General features: G+C 35.7%; 2 protein-coding genes across 3 annotated transcripts in view; one reads left to right on the top strand and one right to left on the bottom strand.

Moving 5' to 3' along the window:
• The window catches only part of NCKAP1 (NCK associated protein 1), a 105,555-nt gene that overhangs the window by 13,016 nt on the left and 74,396 nt on the right, over positions 1-18,143 (top strand). For both annotated transcript variants that reach the window (XM_035007588.1, XM_035007587.1), the window contains exon 2: positions 3,628-3,738. In XM_035007588.1, coding sequence (XP_034863479.1) covers positions 3,628-3,738 — 111 coding nt within the window. The remainder of the gene's footprint in view (positions 1-3,627; positions 3,739-18,143) is intronic.
• LOC118012251 (60S ribosomal protein L27a-like) lies at positions 14,485-14,948 on the bottom strand. Its single transcript, XM_035007590.1, has one exon. The coding sequence runs from the start codon at positions 14,926-14,928 to the stop codon at positions 14,485-14,487; it is 444 nt and encodes a 147-aa protein (XP_034863481.1). The 5' UTR covers positions 14,929-14,948.

Here is an 18,143-nt window from a genome sequence, read left to right on the forward strand (position 1 = left end):
TTTTTAAAGATTTTATTTGTCAGAGAGAGACAGAGCACAAGCAGGGAGAGAGGCAGGCAGAGGGAGAAGCAGGCTCCCCGCTGAGCAAGGAGCCCGATGCGGGACTCGATCCCAGGACCCTGGGATCATGACCTGAGCCGAAGGCAGACGCTTAACCGACTGAGCCACCCAGGTGCCCTTTAAAGATTTTATTTATTTATTTGAGAGAGAGAGAATGAGAGAGAGCACATGAGAGGGGGGAGGGTCAGAGGGAGAAGCAGACTCCTTGCCGAGCAGGAAGCCCCATGCAGGACTCGATCCAAGGACTCCAGGATCATGACCTGAGCCGAAGGCAGTCGCTTAACCAACTGAGCCACCCAGGCGCCCAGGAAACCCTTTTTAATTGAATTATTAAGTATGGCTTTTTGACAGATGTTAATCACTTAGATGTTAGCTTTTAGTCAACTCGTTGTTGTTGTTTTTTTCTTGTACTTTTTCTTTTTTGCCTGAGTGTTCCTTACACAGTGTCTCTGTTGGTATTAAGTAAATAAATCAAGCAGGTTGATTTCAGAAAAAATAAAATAGGAGCTAGTACTTCTGTATAGTATCTATGAGCCATGTATGTTTTATTGGCATTTTTGAGTGCTCATGGTATTCCAGATACCTATGTAAACTGCACACGCGCATGCATGTGCACACGTAATGGGCCTAAAAACTTTTTAGGGTAAATTGCACTTATTATCAACCTATTTAACAGATGGAAAAACTGAGGCACAGAGGAGTAAAATCACTTGCTTATGGTTATGCAGTTAAGAAGTGATGGAGTTAGGATATGAATATGGACAGCCTATCTTAGAACTCATGTTCTTAACTACTAGACTAAACTCTTTCTATGAGTACAACATATTTGGCATTTAGAGAACAAATGAAGGAAATGTGTGATTGGAAAAGGGAATTGTCATTTTTGTTCTATATACTATGATAAAGACTATTTTGCAGTTATTACTCATATGAGACTTTTATTTGGGTAATTATAATTATTGAGGCTGTTATTGACAACAGCTAACATTTTTAGCATTTTAGAGCACGTATGTGCTAGCCCTTCTGCTAAATACTGTACATGGTTTATCTCTTTTCCAATCCTCATAATGACTCTATGAGGTAAGTACTAATTTCCCCATTTAAACGTGAAAAAACAGACTAGGAGATATTTTGTAATATATTCAAGGTCCTATGGATTGGAAGTGGTAAAGATTGAAACCCAGTAAGTCTTAGTCTAGAGTCTGTTCTGCCTCCCAGTGTAGTATGTTTAGATATGGCTTATTGAGCAGTGTGGAAAAAGGTAAATCAATTCCAATGAAAGATTATACAACCATTTACTTTTCCACTGAAATGAAATTTCATTCTTTTTGTTTTCAGTGTAAGAAGGAAGAGTTCCTCATATATATACATGCATCTGTATATATGAGAATATGTTTGTGTTAGTTTTCAGATATTTGATTAAATTCTAATACAGTAAAATTTGTGATCATGGGAAATACGTATGGTAGTCTCATATTTTCATTATTCGATAGTCACTAATATTGTTAGAATGGATAGCTAAATTTTTAAATATTAGAATATGGAAGATAAAACATAACATTAAAAAACTGAATGTAATAAAAAAATAAAAAACTGAATGTAATTTGGAATCACTTTAGAATTCTGTACCACCTCGGGCATATTTAGGGAACTTGATTTTCATTGTATCATTGGTGTAAGGAAATGCTAATCTGTAGCTATTTCTATTTGGACAAATTCTTAGTATGTGGTTCTTAGTTATTATATAGTATAATATTTTTTGGGAAGTGGATTAATTGGCAGATTAGTTTATGAGAAATAATATTTTAAACAAATGATAGTCTACTCTGAGGAAAAGTCAGATGTATTTTAGTATTGATGTTGAAATGGAATTTGCATAGTTGCTTTGTGTCAATCTGGTTAAGGATTATGAAGTTCTAAATTGCTTAAGTTAATTTTATCTACTTATGTTTGAGCATTAAGAGAATTTTTACTGCATTCCTAATTCCATTTGGAAAATACAGGAATGTTTGCATTGATTTTTATACTTTGGCTTGGAAGGGAGTTAGGTGATATTTGAAAAGTAGTTTCAATTTGAGCTGAAGTGCAAAAGTCATTCAATAACGATTTATTTTTATTCTTGGCTACCGTTTCTTTTTAAGGTATGTAAAATTTCACTGACGGTTTTGCTCCTATTTTTATAGTTGCATGTAGTCTTCCTTTTTCCTTCTAGTATTATTTTAAGTTTATTTAGGAAGAGCACCAAGAAACTGACATGGTTGTACACTTACACAGTAGTATTTAAATATATATGAATAGTATAAACTCTATAAATCTATTGTATACTAAACTCGCTACTTAGGATACCTTTAAATATGTAGCACCATATAGTTCTAATCTTGTTTCGTTATTCATAGTCTGCGGTGCATAAGTTCTCTACTGAAACGTATGTCATAGTTTGACAATCATTGTTTACACGTAATTTTCTCTCTTTTTATTACAATGCTTCCCCAGCAAGGACAAGTTTGGAAGGTTTGCAAAGCTTTTCACCTTCCCTCTGCCCGCTTGCCCGCTTTCAGATCAGTTTCATGTTTCATAACTTCTCTTTCTGCAATTCACAACATAGCCATAGTAAACAATGAAAAAAACATTAAATTGCAATATATTTCCTCACACATAGTAGAGAGAGAAAACTTTTTCAAAGGACATATTTTTTTAAAAAATGCAATGAGAAGTTAAATAGCAATGTTATAATTTTAGTAATTCCCTAAGAAATAACACCTCACTAGCACGCAGTTAATTAAATGTCAACGAAACACTGAATAGTATCAATTATATTTGGTATTGCTAATAGTTCAGATAAAAAGTTCTTTCTAATGATAATACTTGATATTTGTATAATGCTTTACAGTTTACTACAGAGAATGCTGTATGGCTGATGTGGTCAAAATGTAAACATTCCCATTTATTCTGTGCTTATGAGATATAGAACAGATGTAGATTCATTGTTTGAAGTGCTGCTGGTATGATGGAAAAATACTGTTGTAGTAACTCAGATGTTCAGAGGAATAGGCAACACACTTTAGTACTATAAAGACAATTTTAGCAGCTTCCAGTTCTTTTGAACTAGGGCTCTCGTATTAAAATGTTTAAAGTGAATGAGGAAAACATTTTGGAAAAGACATCTAAACATAAGCTTTTATTTTATAACACTTAGAAAGAAACATTTCCAGTACTCTTCTGAATATTTAATTTTGTAATATTTTATTAGCTTCAGATGAATACAATCCTACCTCAAACCAAGACTTTTCTTTTCTTTTTCTTTTTTTTTAGGTTTGAGCTTTTTCCTTCACTGCTGTTCTGCGCTAACTGCTTTGAAACTTTCCATGCATTTTTTTCAGTAGAAGAACATCTCTGTACTGTCTCCCATTGCATATTTCAGCTGTGACAATCCCTGCACTTTGCCTATTCATTTTATCACCTGCTCACCAAAAACAATAAATATCTCTGATTTCTGATTACAGATTTGCTATTACTTGGTTTTAGAACAAGGATGCATTTCACTTTTTTATTACTGTTGTTTTATAGGCCTGTGGAGATCCCAAGGCAAAACCATCCTACCTTATTGACAAAAACCTGGAATCTGCTGTGAAATTCATAGTCAGAAAGTTCCCTGCTGTAGAAACTCGCAACAACAATGTAAGTCATAGAAATTTTTGTATTACTTGATTTTAGCCATCTGTAGGGAAAGTAATGGTTAGTGTAATGTTGAAGTACTTATTTGTCTAATTCTTTATATTTTGGTATACCAATTATGTACATTGATTAAGGGCTTTTAGGAACAATATTCTTATTTCTAAACTGGAAAAAATGACTCTGAACTACATCACTCTTTAGAAAACATAAGATCTTAATTTCTTACACACTTTCTTCTCTTTCAAGTTGCAACAGAAGGTAAGGTAATAGAAATGTATATATTCCAGATATTTGCATGACTATTTTGGGGAGTTTTTCCTTATAGTCATAAACTTTATTTTGAAATTAGTAAATGTCTTCATAGAACTTGTACTGTTTTTAGTAATTAGCTGTGTTTATTCTAAAATACATTTGTTTCTTTAGTATTTTTATAATTGAGACAAACATTTCTAAAAAATAATATAACAAGGTGATGGTGTAGGATCTTTATTTTTCCTATAATAATAGGAAAAATAGTTTTTATTAGTATATAAAATATAGTCGTATCCAGAGTCTTCCTGATATGTTTACATAATCTTTAGGGGTTCTTTATAATAATTTCTGTAAGTAACTAATTTTAGAAAATTAGAGCTAATTTTATCTCACCATGGTCTTTTTGTTGACTTGGAATCTTTCTGCATTTCTTCCCTTTAAATTTTTTACTTTTGTAGTCTCATGTTATAATCTTTGCTTTTTCTTTATGTACAAACTTAGTCTAGAAATTTCCTCTTACATATGGTCTCCGTACTTTTAAGAAACTGTTTAAAAAATATTTTGTCATCTTTTGGTTTCCTCAAATCAAGTATAGTTAATAGTATAGTTCATATTTTACCTGTTGGTATCACCTTTTACTTAAAAATATTGTAATGTAGAGGTAGAACACCAGTCAGAATTAATAAAGTCTGGTAAAGTGCTTTTTAAAGAATTAAGAAAAGTCTGTGTTTCTTGTGAGTACGGGTTAATAGTTTACAAAACACAATAGATTGTGTTTTGTAATTGGTGTATTAAGGTATCACAATTAGTTCCTGATTACAGAATGGGTGATTCAATGTACACACTTCTTTTTTTTTTTTTTTTAAAGATTTTATGTATTTATTAGAGAGAGAGTTAGAGAGAGCATGAGAGGGGAGAGGGTCAGAGGGAGAAGCAGACTCCCCACTGAGCAGGGAGCCCGATGTGGGACTTGATCCTGGGACTCCAGGATCATGACCTGAGCTGAAGGTCTGGTCCTGAGCCACCAACTGAGCCACCCAGGCGCCCCAGTGTATACACTTCTTAAGAACACCATTATTTGTGTGGAGAATTCTTTTTTAGTTATTGACATTAATTAGCTGACTCATCTGACATAATATACTCACTATGAATGAGAGAAATTTTATAATGAAAATCTGCCCTACATTTAGTTTCATATATACTTTTTTTCTCCTGGCTCATAAAATCTCTGTGATATGAGCTCTTCAGAGAATCATTTAAGTTTAATTTGTGTGTGTGTGTGTGTGTGTGTGTGTGTGTAAAGTTCCATGTGGAAATAAGCATAGTTCCTAAATATGAGGTCTTTTTTTAGAAAATTATCAAGGTCTGATTAAGTACATGTTCACTGTTTTTGTAACAGTAACATTTTTTGGTAAAGAGTAAATTAAGAATCTTTGCTCTTCCTGATTTGTGGGGCAAACTTTATAATAATGCTGCTGTTTTTTGTTTTTTAATAATTTTACTTTCCTTCTCAATTTCTGCAGCACAAAATTGATTTTTTAAAATAACAGTTTTATTAAGGCGTGATTCACACACATAGTTTACCCACTTAAAGTGTACAATTCAGTGGGTTTTTAGTGCATCCACAGAGTTGTGCATCCAGTACCACAATTTTAGAATATTTTCATTACCCCAAAAAGAAACCCCAGACCTGTTAACATTCACTCCTGCCAGTCCCCCATCCCTAGACAGACAGTAATCTGCTTTCTTTCTGTATGCCTATTTTTAATATTTCATATAAACAGAATCATATAACATGTGGTCTTTTGTGACTGGCTTCTTTTCATTTAGCATAATGTTTTTAAGGTTTATCCAAGTTGTAGCATATATTGGTACTTCATTTCTTTTTATTGCCAAAAAATATTCCATTGTATGGGTATATCATTTTATTTATCCATTCACCAATTGATAGATGTTTGAGTTGTTTCTGCTTTTTTTTTTACTGTTATGAATAATGCTGCTGTGAACGTATATGTAAAAGTTGTTGTGTGAACTTATGTTTTCATTTCTCTTGGATATGTATACTTAGAGGTGGAATTGCTGGGTCATGTGGTAATTTTTTGTTTAACCTATGAAATCAATTGTATAGTATTGTTGAATATTATGCTGCTTGTAGAATTTACTCTGGTTGTTCTGTATGCAAAGTCTGAGTTTTGTCATATAGCCTTTACAACTATTCTGTGTAATGCTATTCTATTGTTTTTTGCCTACTGAAGTACTGTGTACTAGGTATTTATGAAGTTCTGTGATCTTAGTTTTGATCTGAGCCTTCTAAAATCCTGGTGAGAAGTTCCTGGCAACCTTGGGTCAGGAAATGAGAAATGAGTTGAGTTTTGTTATTTTTTAATTTCATAGGAGTAGTTAATGGAGGTTTAAGGACGGGGAATGGTAGTAGGATCTGGGAATGATAGAAACTTGCAGATTTCTGGCTGTTAGGTATACTGAAGAAATGGTATTAGTATCATAGTCGGGTTTTTTCCTTTGTATTTGGGTCTTTGAGTCATTGTATAAATATGTGCCACAGAGCATGCTTACTTTATCTCACGGATCAGGGAGAATTACTGGTTAGCACTGTTTCTGTTTTGACAGATAAGCACCACTTGTCCCCAGTTTCAGAAAAGGCAATCATAAAAATAATCGTCTTGGTGAAAATTAAACACAAATTTATTTTGAAGTTTCCATGATTAGATTCTTACAAAAAGGCTACCTATGTGCTCACAGATAGCTGGTCATCTGGTATTCTAACAAAGGGAGGACACTGCTGACAGATAAAGCCAGATTGGTGCCTAACATAGCTTTAACAGTGATGATGTTGGGCTCTGCTGAGTCAGTTTTACTGTCTTGCTCAGGCCCCTTTGTGACCTGGTAAGAACTTTCGTACTCTCCCAGTTCTGGATTTAGGGAAAGTCTGGATCAAGGAATGGTTTTTTTGTTCGTTTGTTTGTTTTTGTTTTTTTGTTTGTTTTGTTTTCTGAGTCGTGATTTTGAACTAGATGCCCCATAGGCTTCAAAGCAGCTGATTAGGTAAAAGTCAACTGAATAAAAGTGATACAGTTTTATAATTATAGCAGCACTTACTGAGTGTGTAATAGAGTTATTTTTCTTATTTAATTTTAAATTAAGGAAGGCATTTCTGAGCTGAGAGATTATCTAATTTATCTTTAACTTGATATCTTCTAGTATTTTGAAAGTGTGACTGCCAGATGGGTGTATAATTTGTTCCCCGTAAGTTTCTTATGAGCGTATTGAGGGAAATCTGTTATTTTCCTGGATAAAGAAAATAGTAGAAACTTCTTATTTTTTTAACAGGTAAAGATTGTTTTGTCCAAGAAATTCTAAGGGGCATTTTAAGGAAATGTTCAGGTGTATGTATGTTAAAACATTTCTTATGAAATATTTAAAATATTTTAATTTACCCCCCTTTGTTCTGATGTTGGGTATTTCCATTTAAAAGCTATTCTGTGTTTTTTAAAACAGTAAAAATATCTGACATGAAGGTGTCATTATAAGATTTGTCTACTTACTGTACATTTTAGTGTCAAATTTTGGATTTGATTCCCAAGTTAATGGGAAAGTGATATAAATTACTGCCCTGTATATGTTGAATTAGGTCTTGATTCGCTAAGAATGAAGGCATTGTTGGTGAGGAGAGTGCCACAAGAATCATACAGGGATTCTGGACTGAGATACAGGCCATTATTGAAATAATTAGAAAATTAAGTTTTCAAACTTAGAGGAATATTTTGTATTATAGGTATTACTTATCTCCTTTCTTAAGGAACACAGTATTACAGGATACTATGTAATAAATTAAAATTTTTAAGTAGCTTACAGCATCAGTTAAGGAAAGACAAAAATAAAGCAACTCTAATAATGTTGGTTGTGAGACATAGCTTTAGAATCTTTTTTTTTTTAATTTTTTTTAAAAAGATTTTATTTATTTATTTGAGAGAGCGTGGAAGAGTACAAGCAGGGGGAGCGGCAGAAGGAGAGGGAGAAGCAGGCTCCTTGCTAAACAGATAGCCTAATGCAGGACTTGATCCGATGCAGGACTTGATCCCAGGATCCTGGGATCATGACCTGAGCCGAACGCCGACACTTAACCACCTGAGCCACCCAGGAACCCCTAGAATCTGTTTTTATTTTATTTTTTTTTTAAGATTTTATTTATTTTTTGGAGAGCGAGCAAGAGAGAAACAGCATGAGAGGGGAGAGGGTCAGAGGGAGAAGCAGGCTCCCCGCTGAGCCGGGAGCCCGATGTGGGACTCGATCCCAGGACCCTGGGATCATGACCTGAGCCAAAGGCAGACGCTTAACCATCTGAGCCACCCAGGTGCCCTAGAATCTGTTTTTAAACACCATTTTATCCCTAGTGCTTGGTACATAAGAGGCAATAAATAAATGTTTGATGAGTGAATAAAATTTCCTTTATTCAATCATTGTTTTAAATTTATGTCAGAACCCAAACTTAGCAATAATTTTTTAACTTCATTATGTTACTAGCTAAAAAATAACTATCCTTTTTAGTGGAGCTACACAAATACATCTCATTAATGATACTACTGAGATTAAACTGGAATAAGAATAGGAGTCCTAGCTTCTTAAAAACATGAATGTGTTTTGGGAGTGGGGTGATGGTATCGAGGATGGAGGTGGGGAAGCCCTGACAAATGCACTGTGGTTTAGTTAGAAGGAAAGGGTAAGGAAACTTGTTTCTAGCTAATCTCTAAGAGGGCATTTGTTGTCTTGTCATGGTTTCCATTATGATGTGGTAGTTAAGAGGATGGACTTTGGAGCCAGTTAACCAGAATCTGAGTTCTAGCTGAGTGATTTGGGGAAAGTCATTTCACATCCTTTTTTTTTTTTTTTTAAAGATTTTACTTATTTGAGAGACAGAGAGTGAGTGAGAAAGCAAGAGCACAAGCTGGGGGTGGGGGAGAGGGAAGAGGGAGAGGCAGACTCCCTGTAGAGCAGGGAGCCCAACGTGGGGGCTCTATCCTGGAACCCTGGGATCATGACCTGAGTTGAAGGCAGACACTTAACCGATTGAGCTACCCAGGTGCCCCAAGTCATTTCACATCTTAAAGCCTCTTTGCTCTTTTTTTTTTTTTTTAAGATTTTATTTATTTATTTGACAGAAAGAGACACAGCGAGAGAGGGAACACAAGCAGGGGGGGTGGGAGAGGGAGAAGCGGGCTTCCCGCCGAGGAGGGAGCCCAATGTGGGGCTTGATCCCAGGACCCTGGGATCATGACCTGAGCCGAAGGCAGAGGCTTAACGACTGAGCCACCCAGGCGCCCACCCTCTTTGTTCTTATCTCTAAAATGATGATAATACCAATCAATTCTCAAGAATCAGTTTAATATCTCCTAAGTACTTCACAGATTTGTGTGACAAATTGCTTTTGAAAAATGGAAGCTGTTACTTATATTACCTCTGACTTTTTGGTCTACTTCACTGGTAAGAATTCTTCTAGCTGCCTTTTAAATGTGGGTATTTCTAAATGACTTCCTGCCCTCCTACCCTTTCCACCCCCCTCCCTGCAGTATATATGTATGAAAACATTTACTTCATGGCTTCAGCTAAGTAATATACTCTCTTCTGTTTTCTGGCTTCTAGATGTGAATTCCAGCTACCTTTTGGACAGCTGCACAAGTTAAATAGCAAACTTTGTATCTAGTATTGAACACATGATTATCCTCCATTTTGTTTTTCTTCTATGTTTTCTGTCTTGAGCCATTATCTTCCACTTGGTTACCTAAACTAGACTTTTCAGAAACCCCTTTGACTTTTATAAAATGTCAAGTTTCTAATTTAGGGCTCATCAGTTTTAATACTTGTCAGTTTTAATAATGTTTTGAATTTATCCCCTTCAGGTCTGCATCTCCTGCTAAGAGAAATGCTATGATAATCCAAACACTGCTTTTCATTCCTTCCAGTCTCTCTTCCTGTTGCTACCCCCCTACCCTCCTCACTAGAAGAGGCCAAACAAAACAAAACTAATCTTTTTCTCTGTGGCAACTCACATCTCTGTTTTCCTGGCCCAAGCACTCATCTTTGAATCCTGTTAACTAGGATATAGTAGGCCAACAAATAATACTTTGGTTTTAAAAGGAAGTATCTTATAATAAAATAATGTAGCAGTACTTTTTTACTTTTTTTTTTTAAGATTTTATTTATTTGTCAGAGAGAGAGAGCACAAGCAGGGGAGCAGTAGGCAGAGGGAGAAACGGGCTCCCCACTGAGCAAGGCCTGATGTGGGACTCGATCCCAGGACCCTGGGATCATAACCTGAGCCGAAGGCATACACTTACCAGACTGAGCCACCCAGCCGTCCCACTGTAACAGTATTTTGATGGTATATTTTGTCATTAGTCAATATGTCTCTCTCTAGATCTATATATACGCTAATGGAAACTTAAATATTTGGTCTTGACCACTTAAACTTTGCCAAAATTGAAAAACAGTGAGAACTAACTAAAGTGTCTATTCTTTTAAAAAGGTATCATCAACATTCATTTAATATCTCTTCTACATGTAATAATTTTTAATTCTAGCTTGAATAAACAGAGTAAATAAAAGAATGAACCCCTGATTAGCAGATACATGTAAGCCATGCTTTGATATATTTGAAAAGTATTTGAAATAAGTCAAGTACTGGCAGGGAATTGCATTAGCACTAATGACCTACCTAAACTGGTTTAAATTGTCTTTTAATTTTTACCAAAATAATATGAATGCATGGTAATGAGTCAAATAGTTCAGAAGAATTTAGGATGAAAAGTGGTTATATCTCCTATTCCACTCTTTCCCACCCTGGTCATATTTCTCAGAAGGAACTTCTATAAGGAATATGCTTATTCTTTTTCTCTTATAAATTCATTTACCAATGTTAGACAATGTCTATTATAAACTCTTTGCTACAGAAGGTAAGAATTTAGGTCATTCAATTTCTTGCTCATTACTTACTCTCTCCTCTCTTCTTGATATTTGATAGTTTTTTTTTTGTTGTTAATATTTTTGGATCATTGGCTACTTCCTTTTTAAACTTTAAATAATATAGATCTCTATTTTTATAGCCTCACCCTCGGTCATTTATACTTTAATGCTATCAAAATTGTTAGTGCTTTCTTTTGTTTTTGAAATCATAAAATGTTCTGAAATTGAATTATATGCTGATTCTAAAAATTAAAAACTAGTGAAGAGGGCACCTGGATGGCTCAGTCGTTGAGCATCTGCCTTCGGCTCGGGTCTTGGACCCGGCGTCCTGGGATCGAGCCCCACATCGGGCTCCCTGCTCAGTGGGAAGCCTGCTTCTCCCTCACCCACTCCCCCTGCTTGTGTTCCCTCTCTCGCTGTGCCCCTCTCTATCAAATAAATAAATAAAATCTTTAAAAAAGACAAACAAAAAACTAGTAAAGACCTGAGTGCTTAGTGCTTTATTCCATTGTCACACTGGACTTAGAATAATTTATATTACATATATTTACTTATGTTTATATATATAATATATCTAGCATTAAAATGAAATGGATTCTTTCTTCCAGAATTATTTCATAGTTAAATTTGTTTCATAGGTACATCATGATTTTCTGGACAGTTACATGCCTTGATAGAGTTCTTAAATTTATCTGTCCTAATCATATCATCTTTATAAGCTTTCTTTTTTTTTTTGTGGCGCTCACTCTCTCCTATAACCTGCAGTCTTCTAATTCCCCTCTGGACAGTTTGCTTATGTCTGCTGCATAGCTTTCATCCTGGAAAATCTTCTCTTTGTTGTCCCGCCAGGGCTTTCACATGGAGTTTTCATAGAGTTTGAGAATGCCTTGAAATTGTGTACAGAGATTGAGTGTGAATGTATTTTTCAGCTTTCACGATCCCAAAACACATCTGCTTTGAAATCACAATCTTTTATACTGTATATTCTAATTATACTAAACTGTAATCATAACCTCTTCAGCTCATTAATGCTGTTTTCCTGCAAATGAGACTGCCAGTGGACATTATACTGGGGTTTTATAGCATAGCCCCTAGCATAACCCCCAAGGAGATACATTCCTGGCACTGGCAGTCATCTTTCTATTTTCCTCAAATTCCTAAAGTTGTATCTTACCTTTAGTGACTGCAATGGTAATTATGATCCCCTACATAATAACAAAGGATGTTACCAATACCTAATAAATTGTTGATTTTTAATTTTTATTTTCTTGGTCATTTGTTTAAAGGGGACTCTAGCCACTTTTAGCCTGGTACCCTTTGAGTACCCTTAGCATGGTATTTTACCATTTATCATGGCAGGTCTGGTCTTACCTTTGGTCAGATCAAAAGTTATTTGCCAAGATCCAAAGTGAAAGGCAACAAAAGAAACTACAGTGGAGTAAATGAGACATGTTGCAAAAACACTTATTTTTCTTTATTCTTCCTAGCAGTGATCTTGGCTAAAAATGTTTTAAATATGTATACCAATGGTCTTTGGCCAAAAATAAATAGGATAGTCTACTGTGTTAGTCCTCTGTCTAGTGTTGGGTAGAATGTAGAACACGGGAAAATTTATTTAATTGCTTATATATTTTTTAAGATTTTATTTATTTGAGAGAGAGTGTAAAGTGTAAGTGCATGAGTGGGGGGAGGGACAGAGGGAGGGAGAGGGAGAGAATCTCAAGTGGACTCTACACTGAGTGTGGAGCCCCACATGGGGACTCGATCTCATGACCCTAGGATCATGACCTGAGCTGAAATCAAGGGTCAAATGCTTAACCAACTGAGCCACCCAGGCACTCCTTAATTGCTTATTTTTTAAGGAGTATTTTATTTTGGGAGAGGGTATTTATACTTTTCATGGCACAAATGGCCATGCTCTCTTTTGCCTCTAGGCCTTTGTTTATTGCTGTTTTTACTATCTGGCTAAATATCTTTCTCCCATATTCTTTCACTAGGCTAACTTCTACTTGTTTTTTGGGTCTATCCTTAGATGTCACCATTTCAGAGAAGCTTTCTTTTAACCCTTCCAATTAGGTTATGTGCTGCATTTATAGTTTCCCTCCATTTATCACTTATTCACTGTATTGACTTACTCTTACTACTTTATTCTCTTACTTGAAAGGTTTGTTGAGTGCTGTCTGTGAGCCAAGTCCTGTTACGTGAGAGGGGATCTGACAGTGAATAAACAAACCAAAATATTGCCCCCTGTAGAGCTTATATTCTGTTGGGTAGAGATAGACAGAAAAGAATATGAATGTAATACCAGGTAGAGATGAGTTCTAAGAAGAAGAACAGAGCAGAATGATAGTGGGGAGATACTTAAGGTGACCAGGGAATGCCATTCTGAGGATGAAATTTATGGTCATTGAGATGAGAGCTGATTGTGACTTGGGCTAGAATTGTAGAGGTAAAAAATGTTCAGATTCTGAATTATTTTGAAGACTGGTCGTGAAATGTTCAGATTCTGGAAATGTATTTTGAAGATAGAATCTACAGTAATTTGCTGATGCATTGATAGGGGGTATATGAGACAATGAGAAGACCCCAAGATTTTGGCTTGAACAGATGTCAAGATTTACTTGGGTGAGGACACAAGAGGAATAGGTTTGGGGTGGGGGTGTAGAAGGGATAGTACTCACCAGCTCAATATTAGATATGTTAAATTTGAGGGCCTACTAGAAATCTGAGTGGAGATTTTGAGTAGCCAATTCTATATATAATTATCGGGCTGTGATAGGTCGCATGAAGCTGAGAAGTTGAAGAGAAATTATTGAAGAGAGAGGAGGAGTGGCATAATTATTGAGAGTAGGAGAATGAATTGACAGTAAAAGTTGGCAGTGCAAATGGAGTAATGTTGCTACTCAGTTATGGTTTATGATCATGAATTGGGGTTGAGATCAAGTCAGCATGTATATATGCTTTCTCTCACTGTGGGTTTTATCAGGCAATAATGATAGAGGAAGAAAGGGACAAGGGTGTAATACAATGATGGGCCATTCAGTCTTAAGATGGATAAAAAAGGAAATTGGGCATGAGATGGTGAGTGAAAAGATGATAGGGTAAATAGATAGGAGGTGCCTCAGAGTTCAAAGAATTGATGAAGATGTATAGGTATTAAGAGGCTATTACAGGTATTAAGTGGGAGTTATATTTCCATTGATGCCATTTTACCTTGTCTACAAATCTCCCAAGAACAACAGATAAACAAAAAGGCCAGAAAGAAGCCAAGACAGTTTAAGCATAAACGTTATTCGTGTTTACAGGCCTGTGAATTGAGGAAATTTAACATGAGCCACCACTCTCTGTCAGTATGTAAGAAAAATAATTCCTGGGAGCCTTCTCTATTTTAGGATCTCCTTTAACTTCCCCCATCTTTTTCACCGTCTTCCCTACCCTTAGAAACTCCTACCATTCTTTTTTTTTTTTTTAGAAAAGCACTTGTTAGCATTTAATGAACCCCCCCCCCCAAACGTGCCTTCAAGCTACTAGAACGCATGCGCCCCCGACACCCTTAATCTTCTCTGCTCTTCTACTGAAGAATTTGGCCTTCACGATGACAGACTGTTTTGGGAGTTTTCCCTTTCCCAAAACTTTGTAGTAGCCCGATCGCACCACATCAATGATAGGCGCAGCTCCAGTCTTGTTTTTGGCGGCATTTACCCGTGTCTGCTCACTGACCAAGGTCCACAGTTTATCAAGGTTGACAGTTGGGCAGAAGCTCTGGTTCCTCTTTAAGTGGTAATGTCTCATACCAACTTTTCCAAAGTAACCTGGGTGATATTTGTCAAAGTTGATCCTGTGGTGATGCATGCCACCAGCATTACCCTGGCCTCCTGGGTGCTTCCGGTGCTTGCCGATGCGGCCGTGGCCGTGGCTCATGTGGCCCCGAAGTTTCTGGGTCTTCCTCAGTCTGGATGGCATGTCGGCAGCCCAGACAGAAAAGGAAACTCCTACCATTCTTATTGTGGTCTTTCTCAAACTGTTTGTGTGTGTGTGTGTGTTTAAACCTCTTTCATGTAATTGCTAGTTGGTGAGGGTCTTTGTCTTCTTAAATTAAGCATTATAGTTTTTCACCATGCACCTTGTACCTAGAAGTTAATTTTGGTGTAACCAGCTTCTAAAACTGGATATTTACCTAAAAAAAGGTCAGAGTTACCTGTGTATCTACATACCCTTACTAGATTATATACTCATTTAGAGGGCTATAATTTTATTCATAGTTTTATCCCCAGCTCCCCTCATGATGCCTGATAATTTAATAGGTTGGGATATTTGTTGACTAAATGAATAATATATTATTACAGTAACTCTTCACTTTCCTAGAGGTTACTTTTCATATCACTTGCCTCTTTGAATTACCTCTGAGAACTAGGAAGGAAGCAATTCCACTTTTAAGAATCTTTTCTTTTTCTTTTTTTTTTTTTTAATTTTATTTATTTATTCATGAGAGAGAGAGAGAGAGAGAGGCAGAGGGAGAAGCAGGCTCCCAAGGAGCAGGGAGCCCGATGCGGGACTCGATCTCAGGACCCTGAGATCATGACCTGAGCCGAAGGCAGACGCTTAACCATCTGAGCCACCCAGGCGCCCTTAAGAATCTTTTCAAGAGGGGTTCCTGGGTGGCTCAGTCAGTTAAGCTGAACCTTCAGCTCAGGTCATGATCTCAGGGTCCTGGAATCTCAGGGTCCTGGGATTGAGCCCCAGGCTGTGCCCCCTGATCAGCAGGGAGTCTACTTCTCCCTCTCCCTGTTTCATGCTTGCTCTCTTAAATAAATAAATAAAATCTTAAAAAAAAAAATCTTCCCAAGAAAAAGAAAGTACGCATCCACATATAGATATGTTTATAGCAGCATTCATTATTCATAATAGCCTAGAACTGGAAACAGTTCAGATGTCCAGCAGTTGATGAATAAATAAACAAAATGTGGTATATCCATTTAATGGGATACTGTTCCAGAATTAAAGGGAACACGCTACTGATCCATGTTGTAGTATCAATGAACTCCAAAAACATTTAGGTTAAGTGAAAGAAGCCAGATGGAAAAAGCTACATATTGTATGATTCTATTTTATAAGAAATGTCTAGAAAAAGCAAATTTGTTGAGATAGTAGCACTTGGTGCTGGGGATAGTGGGGGTAAGAGTGAGGTTAACTAAGTAGGCACAAGGGAACTTTTTGCGATAATGGAAATCTAAAGTAATAAGGTTGGTGGTTGCACAGCTCTAAATTTACACAAATTATTTAATTGTTCATTTATCATGGATGAATTTTATGGTAGGTAAATTGTAGCACAATAAAGCTAGGAAAACAATTTTGAGCAGCTAGAAGTGGTATTTTAGAAAAAATGAAGTTTATTCAGAAATAAGCTTTTTTGGTTCTCACTGTGTCAAGCTTGTTGAGTTTACTTAGGCAAAATTGTAACAAGTCTCTTTTCTAACGCACTGTACATTAAAGGTACTCTCAGGAGCAAATGATAATTGACAGGAAGAGAAACTGAAACTTTAAAAAGTAAAAAGTATAGCCAACAAGGACTGTTTAATGTTGGTTTATTACCTTGTATATGTCAGCACCTGAGGCCATCCTGACATGAATAGCTTGGTATAATTATTGATTACAGTGATGACATCTAATCAGTAAGAAAAGCTTGATTTATTTCTGTGTCCCCAGGTTACGAAAGCAAGGTAATCACATATTAGAAAAATTTATAAAAATTAATTATTAAAATTGAATGTAAAGGAACTAGCTTCATTTATATTTTTATTTACATTGGAAAATGATGCCATTATATGAAGTAAATTATATTATTAACACAGTGTGCTGTCTTTCATATAAACCTGTTATGCCTGACCAACCACACTATACTAGGACCTGTAATTAGTGATTTTTCTAGTCCTAATGATAAAATTACAGTAGTTTCATCAGTTTGCATTAATTTGACCATCTTGTAACCAGAAATCTTAAACTTTCAGGATTTTTTCTGATGCAAGTTAATGCACTGAGGTGGTAAAATAAAGATTGTTTTAATTTACCTATTGCTACATAACAGACCACCCCAAATCTTACTGAGCTTAAAACAACAACTTATTTTTTATCATTCTGTGGGTAGACAGGGCAATTCTTGTGCTTGTCTCACCAGCCTTACATCACAGGTGCATTTAGCAAGTGGGTTGGTTGGGGGATGGGCCTAGCTGGGCTTAGCAAGATGCTGAGTAGATTCTTCTTTCCACATGATACAATATCTGAGGCTTCTTCACCCATGGCACTTAAGGGCAGTGTATATTGAAGAGGTGTTTTGAGCTTTCAAATTTGATTGACCTGTATTGGCATTTTACCCTTTTATGGTCTATTTCTGTATCTGGAAAGTGAGTATAAAAATATACCTGGATTGGGAAATAGAAAAAAGTTCTGTAGATAGATGGGAGTGATGGCTGCACAACTGTGTTAGTATATATTTTTTTAAGATTTTATTTATTCATTTAGAGAGAGAGAGCAAGTGCAGGGGGTGGCAGGATAGAGTGGGAAGGATTAGTTATCATTTACTTTCCCTAAAATTTATTTACTCTTTGCTCAGAAAAATGCATTTCTGAAATATTGACTATCAATAGAATCATTTTGTATATGATAAAAGGAGAATCCTACAAAATCCTATGAACCTTTTAAAAAATGTGTATTCTTTGTGTGAATTTGGATTTTCAGGTAATCTTAGAGATTTGCTTATATTGGATAGAATATGTCATTCTCTTTAGATATTTCACATTTCCTTCTTTTATGCTTTCTTATCCTGGAAAGACATAATGAAGTATTTTGCCCAACTTTGGGGATTTGTTTAAGGGATTAAATCACCATTCTGTGTTAGGATACGTAAACTCATTTGATACAAGAGTTGATGCCTGATACAGCATTCATTTACAATCAGCAGTGCAGTTTAAAAATTGACTTAATATTTTTAGGTTGAGAATGTTGAGGATAAGTAATTGATTGATGGATTAATTGATTGCCCATCTATGTGCTAGTGTTCTCAATGCTGGAGATAAAGCAGAGAATGATACAAATGTCCTTGCTCTCATGGATTTAAGTTTAAGTTGAGATTTTATTTATTTATTTATTTATTTATTTATTTATTTATTTATTTATTTATT

The sequence above is a fragment of the Mirounga leonina genome, unplaced genomic scaffold (genome assembly GCF_011800145.1).
Source record: "Mirounga leonina isolate KUSES-001 unplaced genomic scaffold, KU_Mleo_1.0 Mir_151, whole genome shotgun sequence".
Classification (NCBI taxonomy): domain Eukaryota; kingdom Metazoa; phylum Chordata; class Mammalia; order Carnivora; family Phocidae; genus Mirounga; species Mirounga leonina.

Bases quoted from the DNA above. Each gene is read 5' to 3' on its own strand.
- LOC118012251 (XM_035007590.1), bottom strand. From the start codon at position 14,928: ATGCCATCCAGACTGAGGAAGACCCAGAAACTTCGGGGCCACATGAGC.